General features: G+C 21.7%; 2 protein-coding genes across 4 annotated transcripts; both read left to right on the forward strand.

Annotated features, from left to right (window-relative positions):
• Positions 1–21: 21 nt before the first annotated feature.
• Positions 22–9,096, forward strand: boss (G protein coupled receptor bride of sevenless). Of its 3 annotated transcripts, none has more exons than XM_089175354.1 (9): positions 22–576; positions 771–910; positions 1,742–1,870; positions 1,992–2,480; positions 3,464–3,970; positions 4,981–5,472; positions 6,477–6,820; positions 8,211–8,456; positions 8,567–9,096. In XM_089175354.1, the coding sequence occupies exons 2-9, from the start codon at positions 772–774 to the stop codon at positions 8,807–8,809; spliced, it is 2,589 nt and encodes an 862-aa protein (XP_089031480.1). In that variant the 5' UTR covers positions 22–576; position 771; the 3' UTR covers positions 8,810–9,096. The 3 variants fall into 3 exon arrangements, with proteins under 3 accessions (XP_089031480.1, XP_089031482.1, XP_089031479.1); XM_089175356.1 differs by having other exon boundaries at positions 8,597–9,096; XM_089175353.1 differs by having other exon boundaries at positions 29–576; positions 8,583–9,096.
• Positions 9,097–10,584: 1,488 nt separating this feature from the next.
• Positions 10,585–14,302, forward strand: LOC107066321 (synaptic vesicular amine transporter). The gene is made up of 7 exons (XM_015320838.2): positions 10,585–11,327; positions 12,030–12,239; positions 12,613–12,879; positions 12,978–13,018; positions 13,264–13,410; positions 13,482–13,803; positions 13,963–14,302. Exons 1-7 carry the CDS (start codon positions 11,234–11,236, stop codon positions 14,178–14,180), a joined length of 1,299 nt encoding a protein of 432 aa, XP_015176324.1. The 5' UTR covers positions 10,585–11,233; the 3' UTR covers positions 14,181–14,302.
• The last annotated feature ends 1,047 nt before the right edge of the window (positions 14,303–15,349 follow it).

A 15,349-nucleotide genomic window follows, 5' to 3' on the forward strand; every position in this document is an offset into this window, starting at 1 on the left:
TTGGGCATATAATTAGTTTAAGAGGTAGTAGACTGGCGGGTCTAGGCCAGGTAGAAATATGGCTTCCATGGGTGATGTTGCTAGAACATATTCTATCACAGTTGAGATTTGAAACGTTATCAGTGACGACATGAAACTAACTATTAATAGTATTCGAAATAATCGTGATAATAGAACAATCGTATTATTAATGATTTGTGAACAGTTTTTTTTTTTTTTTTTATCATTAACGTGATCATTGATCAATCAGATGCTACGTTTCTTCGTTAATAAAACAAAAACAAAAACAAAAAAAACAAAACAATATAAATTAGATTTTTAGGTTTAAAAAAAAAACACGACTTTAATAATCAATCCTTCTTACAAATTCTTCTTTTTCTTTTTTACAATTTTTGTTGCTGTTGTTGTTGTTGTTGTTTTGTTTTGATTCTTTTGACGTCATTAAAATCATTTAAGATAAATCTCATGTTTCAAATTATTCATTTAAATTGATCGATGATGAATGGACTACTGTGATATTGAATTACTTAAAGGATTTGTTGGAAGTAACACTTAAAAAGATTTTCACTAAACAAAGTAATAGTCTTTAGTTTTATCATCTTCTTCTTCTTCTTGTTTTTATTTTTTTTCTTTTCTTTTCTTTTTATCTAACTAAACTAAAAAGTAAAAGAAATAATAGATAAAGATAAAGAGAACAGAGAAAAGGTTGTTCTAGTCAACTATAAAATTCATCAAAGGACTAACACGCTCGATTAATTATGTTCAATCAGGATGTCAAGATTAATGACCATGAACGTATTGTTCCTGTTGATGTTAAACTTTGATTGGGTCATAATTACAATGGAGGAACAATTAATATGTGGAAAAAATCGTACGCTAGTGGAAATACCTGGAAAAGCAATGTTGTCCGGTAATTTATATAATATTTTAATAAATTACATATATAAATAAATAAATAAATAAATAAATAAATAAAGTAATTATTTATATTAATATTTAAATTGAAAATAAATTACTTTTTTTTTATATTATATTTATATTAATTTTTTTAAATTTTATATTAATTTAATATTATTTTAATTATATATTAATTTATTATATTATTTAATTTATTTATATATTATTTTATATATTAATTTGTATTAATATTTTAATTTAATATTATTTTATATTATTTTAATTATATTAATTTATTATGTTATTTAATTTATTTATATATTATTTTATATTTTAATTTAATATTATTTTATATTATTTTAATTATATTAATTTATTATAGTATTTAATTTATTATTATTTTATTTTATATTAATTTATATAAATATCTTATTTATTTTTATAATTATTATTTTAATTATTTTAATTATATTATTTTTATTATATTATTTAATTTATTATTATTTTATTTTATATTAATTTATATAAATATATTATTTATTTTTATATTAATTTATATTATTATTATTATTATTATTATTATTATTAAAAAAAATATATAAAAAATATATATAATAGTTAAAATAATTATTTAATAATTATTTAATTATTATTTATTAATTTAAATATAATAATTATGTTAATCTCGTCAGGTCATTAATTTAAATACTTCTTTTAATTACTATAATATATCTTCAACATATATCTATGTATAACATATCGTTTTTTTTTTTCCATAAATAATAAATAATTTCAATGTATACCATTTATATAAAAAAAAAAAAATACATACATTATGTTAAAGTTCTCGTCGATCTAAACGATGGACCATTTTGTAACATTACATCGATCAAAGGATACGAAGAAATGTCAACAGCAATCTTCGTAATACAAACCTTGAACAAATTGGAATACCTGTCTGATTTAACTTTAGGTAAACCAACGATTATTTTATTGGATTAAGATCATCATCATCATCATCATCATCATTATAGGATTTTTTTTTATTGACATGACAAGATTAAGACACAATCGATAATAATTTTTTTTTATAGGATTAAGGATTTTCGACACGTGTCAAGAAAATACAACGGTTTATAAGCAAACTGTACAAGCTGCCGTTAATATGGATTGTATTGAACATTATGAAATGGGTGTACTAGTTCCAATTATTTATAACAATATACTCGAACCATTGACAAATTTTAGTGTCTTACCAATTACTTTTTACAAAGAAGAAAATTTAACAAAACCATTGATCAATATTATGATACATTATATCAGTACAAGATTTGAATCAATTGATTTGTTGTTAACCAATTCGAATTTTGTGTTGGATTATTTTTTGGATGTAACCAAAAATTCGGGTATTTGTGTGAAAAATTATCAAGATATACAAGAATTGGATGATAATGTTACGGAAGCTGTGATAGTTGTTATCGGTGATATGGAGGATATCAAACGATCGATTGAAAAAGGAGAAAAACTCGAAGGACCTAGAAAAACGTGGATTGTTTTACCTCTCGACAGGTCGCATGTTGATGGTACACATTTTCTATGATTTTATTTTCTTTTTTTTATATTATTAAAATTGTATTAAATAATAATAATAATAATAATAATAATAATAATAATTAAAATTAAAATTAATTATATTTAGTAATTTTGATTAATACATTTGTAGAATTTTTCAAATTAATATTCATTAAAATGTATTATATAATTTTATATATATTATATATTATAATATTATATATATATAATATATAATATATTTATAATTTACAATATATTATATATTATAATATTATATATATTATTATATTATATATTATAATATTATATATATAATATATAATATAATACTATATATTATATTATAGTATAATATAATATATATTATTATATTATATATTATAATATTATATATATTATTATTTTATATATTATATATTATATATTATAATATATATAATATATAATAGTATATTATAATACTATATGTAATATATAATAATATATTATAATACTATATGTAATATATAATAATATATTATAATATTATATTATAGATATACTATATATATATTATATAATATATAATAATAATAATATTATAATAATTATTATTAATAAAATAATATTATTTATATTAATAATATAATTTATATAATATTAATTTATATAATTATATATTATTTATTTTTATATTAATTTATTATTATATAATAATAAATATATAAAATTAGAATTATTATCAAATTGATTATTTAAAATTTGTTATAATAACTATATACTATATATATATTATATAATAAAAATAATATAAAATAAAATTAATTAATTTTAATTAATACATTTCTAAATAATTTTCAAAATTCAATCTAACATCATACAAGATGACACTTTAAATTTATTCATTCTTATTTTTTTTTTTTATATAAATATATAGATATAATTAATAAATATTAAAATGTCTAAATTCTAATTGAATTAGGATCAATATCCTTTATGAATTTATTTTTAGATCTGATACCATCAGGATCGTACGTAATAAAATCAATGTCCTTTGATTTTGAAACGAAACAAGAAGTACAATCAATTGACAAATTTTCGGAAAAATTGATTCATTCGGTGACACATTCGCCATATATATTAAGTATTGGTAAATCTATTGTTGAATTAACGGTACACTTGAATGATTTAAAAAGAAGAAATTGTCCAGGAGAAAATGTGCCATGTGTGATGCCACGTTTCAATCCACACATACGTCAAGAGATGAAAAATACTGAGATTTATGATACCCTTCAAATTTTACCCAAATCTCAATCAATCAAATATATCGTTGCTATGAGAAATCATCAAGATTCGTTCACAGATGTTGCAACTTATAATATTGAGCCTAACAAATTTCGAATATTACCGGAAAAGAAGATACCAAAAATGCCGAAATTATGTTTGAGAAAATTCATTAACAATTGCGAGGAGTGTGCCAATTTTCAAAGGAGAACCGACTCATATGGTTTTGTCAAAGGTTCGTCATTTTATATTAATATATTAAAAACATAAATATTTATGAATTATTTTATTAATATACAAAATATATATTGTTCATTGTATCTAAGATTAAATGCAGAAATAGTCTCGGGAAAATAATAATTAATTGAACAATTTAAAAAACCAGGATAATAATATTGATGTTATATAATATTATATTATGGTGAAAAATAATTTAGAAATAATATTAATTGGTAAAAGTAGGTGAATATTACTATATGCTATAAAATTTGCTAAATTAATTTTAATTAATTATAATAAATATATTCTATGATATAAATAATAATAATAATAATAATAATAATAATAATATAAAATATAATATAATATAATAATTATATAAAATATAATATAATATAATTATAATATTATATTATTATAATTATAATTTAATTTATATTTTTTATATAAATTACAAAAAACTACAATGCTATATATTTGCTAAATTAATTTTAATTAATTATAATAATATAAAATATAATATAACATAATAAATTTAAAATATAATATATATATAATAATAATTATTATATTATATTATATTTTATATTATTATTTAATTTATTATTATTTAATTATATATTTTATATAATTTTTTATTTATATATATTTTTATTATAATAATATATTATTATAATTATAATTATTATAATTATAATTTTTAATTTATATTTTTATATATAATATATTTTTATAATATTGTTTATATAAAATTATATTATATTATATATATATATATATATATATATATATATATATATTTATATATATAATATATAGTATATTAATTATTATATTAATAATTAAATTAATAATATATTATATATTATTAATTAATTATAATAAAATATAATTACTATAAAGTATATATATATATATATATATATATATATATATATATATATATATATATATAATAAAAAAATAAATTTAATAAACCATGTAAGAAATAAAATGACAAATAATAAAGATTACTTTGAAATATAGGTAAACCGGAAGATGGTATCTTAAAAACGGGAACATGGATACCAATATTTTTAACGATCGCTGTTAGCGGTACATTTGGTTGTATCGTTATCATCGTATTCATACTTTATCGTTATTTCGTCGAAGATGTATTAGATGGGAATCCAACATTAACGATATTTCTGATCTTAGGAAATGTATTCACTTTGCAAACAGTTTTACCATTTTGCATGAACGACGATCAGTTGAATTCACGTGAACATTTGAACTCAAGAAAGATATTTGTTACTACGTTGGCCTTTGGAATGCTCTTTTCAGTAATGTTGTCGAGAGCCCTATTCCTAGCATTCTCAACGGGTGGTCTATTTACCACTCACATAAACGGTTACCTCCAGGGGTTAATGGTGTTCTTCGTGTTTGCTGTACAAATCGCCATATCGACCAGTTATTTCTTTCTCAGCACCCTCGATTCTGCTATCGCTGTCAGAAGTCTCACCTTTATTGCTCTTTTAGGTAATCTTTTCTTTATACGTATTAATATCAATCTTATTCTTACAATAATTCATTTGTAAAAAATCACTTACACAAATATTAACTTCATCAATCTTACATATATATAAAACAAAGAAACAACATTGTTGCCTTTAATTATAAAAGAAATTTATTTTTTTTTATTACTAATTTATTTTTATATTAAATTTATTATTTTTTTTATTATTTATGTTAAAGAAATTGTAATTATATATAATTTATAATAATATTAAATTTAATTTATTTAATATTCAATTTATAATATTTAAAATTATAATATTATTTAATTTAATTTATTTAATATTATTTTTATAATATTTAAATTTATTATATTATTAAATTTAATTTATTTAATATTAAATTTATAATATTTAAAATTATAATATTATTAAATTTAATTTATTTAATATTGAATTTATAATATTAAATTTATAATATTTAAAATTATACTATTATTAAATTTAATTTATTTAATATTAAATTTATAATATTTGAAATTATAATATTATTAAATTTAATTTATTTAATATTAAATTTAATTTATTTAATATTAAATTTATAATATTTAAAATTATAATATTATTAAATTTAATTTATTTAATATTGAATTTATAAAATTAAAATATATATAATATTAATTTATATAATTTAATATTATATTATAATATTAAAAATAACAATATAAATTATAAATTATTATTTTATATTATTAATACTATAATACAATATTAAATATTACATTCCTATAAATATTATAAATAATATTAATAATAATATAATTAATATATTGTAACATTTCATATTACAATTCCACTCTTATACACTTGACACTATTTTATTATATATGAACATTTATTATATATGAACAAATCTCAAAGAACAAATAATAATTCTTATTAAATAATAATATCATATGTAACCATTAATTAACATTAATATAAAATAATGTTCACATTATTATTATTTTATTTTTTTCTCAATTTCAGGTTACGATATATTTTTATTGATAATGTTATTCGTCGTTTGTTGTTTTATCGCTCACATACAAAGAAATTATCGCGAAGGGAAATGCTTTTTTGGCACAGTGATTGGTTTGGTGGTTACTTGGGCTATCTGGGTGACGTGTTTTATATTGATGGAACCAGAAATTCGTGACACTGTCGTCTGTTTTGGTATACTAACTACAGCCTATTTAATCATCATTGGTATTCTCATTCCAAGAACTTATTACATGATGACACATTTGTCAAGAGGAATTGATTTTGGACCAAGATTTGATCCTGTCATTGATTCAACTCCTGATCCAAGATCAAACAATTTAGTTAGACAGGTCAGAAAATAAAAATAAAAACACACACATTTATTGATAGTTAGACATGTCAGAAAATACAAAAAAAAATAAAAAACATTTATTGATAAGAGAACAAAAAAACATCGAATTTACTTGAATGTTCATTAAATTGCATGTTCTTTCATTCTTTCTTTCTTTCTTTTAGCACTTGACTAGTTTCAAAGCCTTTTCAAGTACGGTTCAATGAACTGCATCGTGTACCTTGTATAACGCATACTTTCAACCCTTCACGAACCCTCCTCAACCCTTCCTCACCCTCCTCAACCCTTCCTCACCCCGCTAAGCAGCTTCACATAGATTTCCTACTTAGATTAGAAGCATGTTGTCGTACGCGTGAACCTTTTATAGATTTTGTACTTGCGTATTATGTATGTATGTATGTATGCGTAGTTGTGTTATTATTATTATTAATATTATTATTTTATAGATTATCTCTTCTTTTTTCATCCCCCTTATAGTATATATCACTTTATAAGGTATCCTTTATATTTGTCTTTTATTATTTCATTAACATCGTCTAACGTTACAATCTTTGATTTTAAAACGTTTGACGTTTGACAAACACAAGTAGTTTTGATTTATATTTAAATAATTATTATAATATTATATATTATGTTATATTTAATTATGATAAAATAATAATTTATATTAGAGTTATATGTAAGTTTATAATTATTTTATATTTAATGATAAAATATATATAAAATAAATTTATATAAATTATATTTAATATAATTAAATTTATATTTGATATAAATTATATTTAATATAATATATACAAAATATATTTATCTATAAATAATATTTTATATATTACAATTTTAATTTAATATAAATTATATTTAATATATTACAATTTTAATTTAATATAAAATAAATTTATATAAATTATATTTTATCTATTAAAATTTTAATTTAATATAAATTATATTTTATCTATTACAATTTTAATTTAATATAAATTATATTTTATATATTACAATTTTAATTTTATATAAATTATATTTTATATATTACAATTTTAATTTAATATAAAATAAATTTATATAAATTATATTTTATCTATTACAATTTTAATTTAATATAAATTATATTTTATCTATTACAATTTTAATTTAATATAAATTATATTTTATATATTACAATTTTAATTTTATATAAATTATATTTTATATATTACAATTTTAATTTAATATAAATTATATTTAATATAATATATATAAAATAAATTTATATAAATAATATTTTATATATTACAATTTTAATTTAATATAAACTATATTTAATATAATTAAATTAATAATATATATATCTATATTATATTTCTATTTAAATAAATGTAATATTTTAATGTGATTGTCATTTTTAGAATCGAGCATTTTACGATTACGTTCATCCTATGGCTGTTGGTAGTATAAACAATCTACAAACAACAACACCAACATTCTATCCAAATTATTATGGTAGTTCAAGCCCAGATCCAAGAACAATCAATCGTTGTAGAAGTCCTGATCCTAGAAGAACACCTGGTTACAATAATTATGCTTATCGTCCTGAGATGAGAGAAATTGATAATTCTTATGGTGTACCACGTGTCTACGTTGAAAACATTGACGTAAGTTATTACAAGAAATAATAATGTTAGATTAAAAACATGAATAATAATATTTTCTTGAATAAATGATTAATTGTCATGAAAATCAGGATGATTTAACATTAAAGTAGTGGCGTTATGTTTCAGCCACAAAACAACAGTCCGAACGAGAGAAGCAACATAGATTCGGGTTACGCTTTACCGAAGTGTCAACAACGAAAGAACAAAAAATTGATATTGGAAGAGAAAGATTGTATCGAGACGGACGTTTACGTGGAAAACAGATTATCACCAAACCGAAGGCAACACGAAGAAACGTATCCTTCGAGGTGTGCCAGTCCGAAATTGGGACAAACAGAAGCAACCATTTGTGAGGAAGACGAAGACTCTAATATTAATAGAATAACACGATTTTAATTTAATATATGTGTATATATATACATCTATATATTGCACACATATTATATTTTAGAAATTGATTAATTTCATAAAGTAATGCTAACATTATATATATATATATATATATATATATATATATATATAATTATTTCTTTACGATAAAATAAACGTGTGAAAATATTTTAAATATTATTTAATAATTAATATTTATCCTAATATTTTTAAATATTTAAAAAAATAAAGAAATATCTTATATGTTTTATTTGATTTTAATTTTATATTAATTTTTTATTTATTTAATTTATACATTTAACAAATTACAATTTTATTTATTGCATTAAATATAATTTATATTAATTTATTTTATATATATATTATATATATTTTTTTATTTATATATATTTATTATTATTATTATTATTATTATTATTTAATTTATATATATTTATTATTTATTATTTTTGTATATTTTTATTATAATTTTCTATGTCAAATATTTTGGGTTGGTCAATATAAGTAATATTGAAATTTTGTTATTAATTTCTTATTTAAATAAATAATACTAATATAAATATATAATAATTTTTATATTAAATAAATATTTATTTATACATTTAAAAAATAAATTAAATAAATAATGTTATAATATTTACTATTTGAAATTCCAATATAACTTATTAGCTAACCCATTAACTTAATTATAAACTCACATAGGAAAATGAAGTTAACGGAAGTTACAAAATGACCGTACAAAAGTGTGACAGAGAAAAAGATAGAAAAAAAGAGAAAGAACGAGAGAGAGAGAGAGAGAGAGAGAGAGAGAGAGAGAGAGAGAGAGAGAGAGTGGATGGACCATATTGAGGAAGATAACGTAGTAGTCCGATATACGTCAGAGTATAGAATCAATTCGTTCCCCTTTCTGAAATTGCATTATGGTCGATCGTAATTTCACAATCGAGACACAGGTGCGTGTCCCATCAACAGAATATCGATGACAGGGCCGTAAGAACAATGTAACTAATATATTACCATCAAAAAGGGCTCTGAATATTTTTATACACGAAAATCTGCACATTCGAACATTTTTTTATTTTTTTATTTTATTTCATTCAAATTAATAGTTTTTTTTTTTTTTGTTTAATGAAAATTTTAGGAAATTTGATATATTTATTTCTGAATTTTTTTTATATCTATTTTATATTTCAATTTTATATACATATATATATTACGTGTCACGTTGTTTGTCCGCAATGGACTCCTAAACTACTAAACCGATTTTAATAAAATTTTGCACACTGTGTGCTGTTTCATCTAACTTGAAAGATAGGATAGTTTATAATCTCAATTTATAATTCGCAATATTATTTGTTTATTAACAAAGAGTCATGATTATCTCTGTTAGTTCGATAAGATTCTAACAGATGACGGTATACATTATATTTATTATATATATATATAAATATGATTATATATATATAAAATAATATTAAAATTTGTAATATGTTGATATGTTTGTAAATATTTTTAATTGTACAAAAAAATTTGGATAGAAAAAAAATCAATTTATTTCCAAATATTATTATTATTATTATTAATATTATTATTATTTGTTTTTTTGCTTCTTTCTATATTTTGTTCTATTTTGTTTTTATTTATTTAAATAGAAAATCGTATTCGAACGATTTCTTTTTTATCGATATTACATATATACATTTTCTTCCAGAACATATATGGCTGGTGAAGGTGGGGGTGGGGGTTCATAAGAAGAAAAGAATCGCGGTAAGAAAATATTATGGCTGGTGTGGTTTGATAAGCAAGTATATAATAAATGATAAATCGAAAAGTGCAATGGATCGTGAAAGTGTACGGAATATTCTCTAGGAGAAGAGACTAGTTGAGTATATTTCTCTTTGGTAAGGTGAAAAAGCAGCGTCCTTCTGCGCAAGGACGAGCACTCACGAAAGACCGTATAAAAGCTTGATCGTGGGTGTACGGCTTTTCAGTTACTTTTAGAATACTCTATAGAAAAGCTACATTATTTTATATTTTTTACTAAAATCAACGATTTTTGATTTTTTTTTCTTTTTCATCCCAATATTCGACAATACAATTTTGTATAAAAAAAACCAAAAGAAAAAGATCATCAAAAAGCAAAAATTAATGTGTGTCAATTGTTTCTAATGAAATTTTGTGAATTGTTTGAAAAATTGTAAACAAGTACAAACGATGATCAACGTGATATTTTGAATTATGTACACTTGAAAATATTTCATTTGCAAAATTTGTGGATATCTCTTTGACCATCTTTTTCCAATCAGACCAGAAAAAAGAAAATAATTAAATCAATAAATAAATAAATAAATAATAAGAGTTGTATTAATTCATCCATGTGAGTCAATATGACACTGGATAATTTGAAGAAGTCTCGTATGATCATTGTGACAGTAGTGTATGTTAGTCTCTTCTTAGACAACGTGCTCCTTACGGTGGTCGGTAAATACGAAAGGTTCTATTAATGTCCTCTATTATCCTATTAATACCCTAATATCCTATTAATTATTATTATTTTTTTTACTGAATTCATTTCGAATTTCGAAATATTTTTTTGTCATTTTTCTAATCCAATAAGCATAAGCAATATTTGATCATATTATTAAGAACACGTTCGTCGCCATAGCACCGTATACCGGGTGTATGCTTCCCAGGGGCCCCGTCACCGTATACGGTGACGATCTTCTTGTTAAAGTTATGTAGCATTTTTAATTGGAAAAACTTATCACATTTTTAATTCGATAGAAAATTATTTTTGGTAAATAAAAGATAGTTTTATATTTGTATTATTTTTGGTAAATAAAGGGTAGTTTTATATTTGATTATTTTTGGTAAATAAAGGGTAGTTTTATATTTTATTATTTTCCATAAATAAAACATAATATTTGGGTCGCATTGTTAATATTTGTACTTACTTCTTTACGTTATTTACGCTTATTTACGTTACGGCGTGTCGACAGTCAAATTTTGGGCCTGACGAGAAACTCAATTGAAACGGGCTCAGCGACGAACGTGTTAATTGAGACTCTCGGTATATAAATATATAAATTATACAATACATACAAATATCATGATTTTTTTTTTTTATTATAAGAATAATAAAAATAAATGGGATTTGTTTTATTTCTGTTTTTGTTTTTTCAGTACCAATCATCCCGGACTATCTTTGTTCACTCGATGGAAAAAATGGCACAAGTGGTATCGAAGATGAAAATGGTAGAGTTGGTTTTTTACTTAGTTCAAAAGCATTAGTCCAATTGATCCTAAATCCAGCTGTTGGAAGTTTCACTGGTGCTTTTGGATACGCAAGACCATTGTTTTTGGGCAATCTTTCTCTCCTATTGGCTGCATTGTGTAAGATTTTGTTTCATTTGAAATTCAATCATGTTGATCATCACATTTTTAACAAATACTTTGATTAAATTTAAGAAGAAATTTAATCAAAATTCATTTACAAGTCAGAATTCAATTAACAATGTTGTTAACAATTTAATATTCCTACAATAGTTCAGATATTGAACAATCCTTCTCTCCTATTGGCTGCATTGTGTAAAATCTCATCCAATTAAAAATTCAATGACACTTTTAACAAAAATGTTAATTAAATTAAACAAAAAATATAATCAAAATTCATTTGCAAATCAAAATTCAATTAAAATTAGATTAATAATATTAATAATAATTTTATATTTTTATAATAATTAAAAAATATTAATATTTTTAACAGTATTTGCATTTGGACAAACATATGAGATACTTTTTTTGGCAAGAAGTATACAAGGAATATCTTCAGCATGCATTGGTGTCTCTGGAATGTCCTTGGTAGCTTCTCAATATCCTGAAGAGGATAAAAGATCAAAGATCATGGGATTTGTTCTTGGAAGTATTGCACTGGGTGTCCTTTTAGGATATCCAATAGGTTCTGTTCTTTACGATTTGGAAGGAAAAACGGCACCCTTTTTGTTGGTCTCCTCTTTCATCGTCATTTTGATATGTATTGAAATTCATTTTATTATCAAATTCTCTTATATTTTTTTTTTTTTTTTATAACAAATATTCTCTACTTTCTATTCATCATTTTTTTGTCAACAGGTTTGCAGATATTAACATTGGACATTCAAACTGACATAGAAGTAAGTTGAACACGTTGAACGACACGCGAATTCTTAGGGAAATTCTTGTCAGGCCACGGGTGTTACTTTGTATTGAAAAAATAATTGAAGTGTCAGTCACAGATGACTGACACGGCCTAAACGGAAGGGTCTAATGTCAGTCACCGATGACTGACATGGCGCGTCAAAGTGTTGATTAAATAATTTTCGTTAATAATATTTTAATTAATGATTTTTTATTATTATTATTATTATTATTATTTTAGTCATCGAAAAATGAAACAAATTGGAGAGAACTTTTGTCAGATCCATTTGTAATCATAATCGCTGGTGCAATTTGGTGTTCAACGTCACCAATGGCGATCTTGGAACCATGTTTACCAATTTGGTTACGTACCCACATTAAACCTAAGGTAAATGAAAATTACGAATAAAAAATGATGTATTTGTTTAAATGTTCTTATTTGTGTGTGTGTGTGTGTAGAAATGGCAATTGGGAACGGTTTTTATACCAGACAGTGTTGGATATTTAATTGGAACGAACTTCTTCGGTATGATGGCGTATCGTTATGGACGCAGTAAAGTCGCCATATTGGCCATGCTTCTCGTTGGCATTTGCGCCATTTTGATACCGTCAGCATTGACCATGTCACAATTAATATTTCCACATTTTGGAATGGGTTTGGGTATTGGTATTGCTGATGCAGCATTGGTACCATTATTGGCTAGTTTAGTTGATCAAAATGGAAATTATGGTCCCGTTTATTCCATCCAACAGGTTGCAGTTAGTCTTGCTTATTTTTTAGGTAAGATTATTATTTAATATTCTTAGAAAACTTTGAAAAAAAGAAAAAGAAAAAAAAAAAAAAAACTTTTCTTCAGAAATTTTTCATACAAAAACAAATTTCATCTTCTAATTGAAAACTTTTCTTTTCGCGGTGGTTTTCTTTTCTATTCTATCGAAGGACCAATCATGGGTGGAGAGTTGGTAAGAGAAATTGGATTTAGATGGGTCATGAGGATTATAGGTGTTGCCAACATAATCTACTGTCCTATACTTTTATTTCTTGCTTTAAGAAAAAAAAGATCTTTATCGAAGGAGGATAAAGAGAAGGATTACGACACTTTTCATAAAGGTCTCATGAAATACGAAAAGTTTCAAAACTTGGATGACGATCTTTGATGAGAATATTCAACCTTATATACAGTAAATTCAATTTGAACAGTTTATATTCGTCAAATTAAATTGAAATAAGAAACAGTGTAAAAAAAAAAAAAAAAAATAAATAAAAGAAATAAAAATCATCATGTCACTTGAATTATTAAACAAATTTTCATTATTATTAAAAATTATACGCGAAATCGTATAATAAACATATATAATAAATTTAGTGTATTTATATATATATATATATATATATATATATATATATATATATATAATATAATTTATTTATTATATATTTATATAGAATAAATTTATTATATAATATATTATATAATATATCTTAAAATATATAAATTACGTCACGTCACGTTGTTTGTCCGCAATGGACTCTTAAACTACTGAACCGATTTTAATCAAATTTTGCACACTGTGTGCAGTTTCATCCAACTTGAAAGATAGGATAGTTTATAATCTCAATTTATAATCGCAATATTATTTGTTTATTAACAAAGAGTCATGATTATCTCTGTTAGTTTGACAAAATTCTAAGAGATGGCGGTATAAGGTAATTCGTTGATTTAAAGACGTGTGTATAGGACTGATTGTGAGCCACAGCAACACGTGGCAGGGCACATCTACTTACATATATAAATTTATATATTATTTATTATATTATTATATATATATATATATATATATATATATATATGATAAATTAAGTGTATAGTAAATTATTGTTTATAAATAAAAAAAAAGTAATTATTAAAATTAAATCTATTGGTTGTACGTTAAATCTTTCATATAAATTAATAACATACTAAGAATGAATTATTTTTCATTTATAATAAATATAATATAATTCGATGAGAAATATCAATGACGTTAAACGTTTATCGTCGTCATCAAAAAAAATAAAAAAAAATAAAAAAAAAAAAAACAATATCGTAAGCGAATAAAATTTTAGTACTTTACTAACACATACAAACCTACACGTCTACCAAGAAACATCGAAGTAAAAAAGCCTATAAGGGTGTACCATGTTATTGATGACATTTATCGAACGCAAGAGGGATGTCCACTTTATTTAGGGTGGATAAAAAATAGATGAGATATAAAATAAGTAATAAAAAAAAAAAAAAAGAAAAAAAAAAAAACAAGAAAAAAAAATACAAAAAGTAAAAGAT

Source organism: Polistes dominula, unplaced genomic scaffold, assembly GCF_049000335.1.
Source record: "Polistes dominula isolate Pdom_NZ unplaced genomic scaffold, Pdom_raw_medaka contig_82, whole genome shotgun sequence".
NCBI classification, from domain to species: domain Eukaryota; kingdom Metazoa; phylum Arthropoda; class Insecta; order Hymenoptera; family Vespidae; genus Polistes; species Polistes dominula.

Excerpts from the sequence above, each read along its gene's own strand:
- boss (XM_089175353.1), top strand. The coding sequence starts at position 772 with ATGTCAAGATTAATGACCATGAACGTATTGTTCCTGTTGATGTTAAAC. Across the intron at positions 6,821-8,210 it reads CAAACAATTTAGTTAGACAG|AATCGAGCATTTTACGATTA; the intron begins GTCAGAAAATAA and ends TGTCATTTTTAG. Across the intron at positions 8,457-8,582 it reads TCTACGTTGAAAACATTGAC|CCACAAAACAACAGTCCGAA; the intron begins GTAAGTTATTAC and ends GTTATGTTTCAG.
- LOC107066321 (XM_015320838.2), top strand. The coding sequence starts at position 11,234 with ATGACACTGGATAATTTGAAGAAGTCTCGTATGATCATTGTGACAGTA. Across the intron at positions 13,411-13,481 it reads GTACCCACATTAAACCTAAG|AAATGGCAATTGGGAACGGT; the intron begins GTAAATGAAAAT and ends GTGTGTGTGTAG. Across the intron at positions 13,804-13,962 it reads TAGTCTTGCTTATTTTTTAG|GACCAATCATGGGTGGAGAG; the intron begins GTAAGATTATTA and ends ATTCTATCGAAG.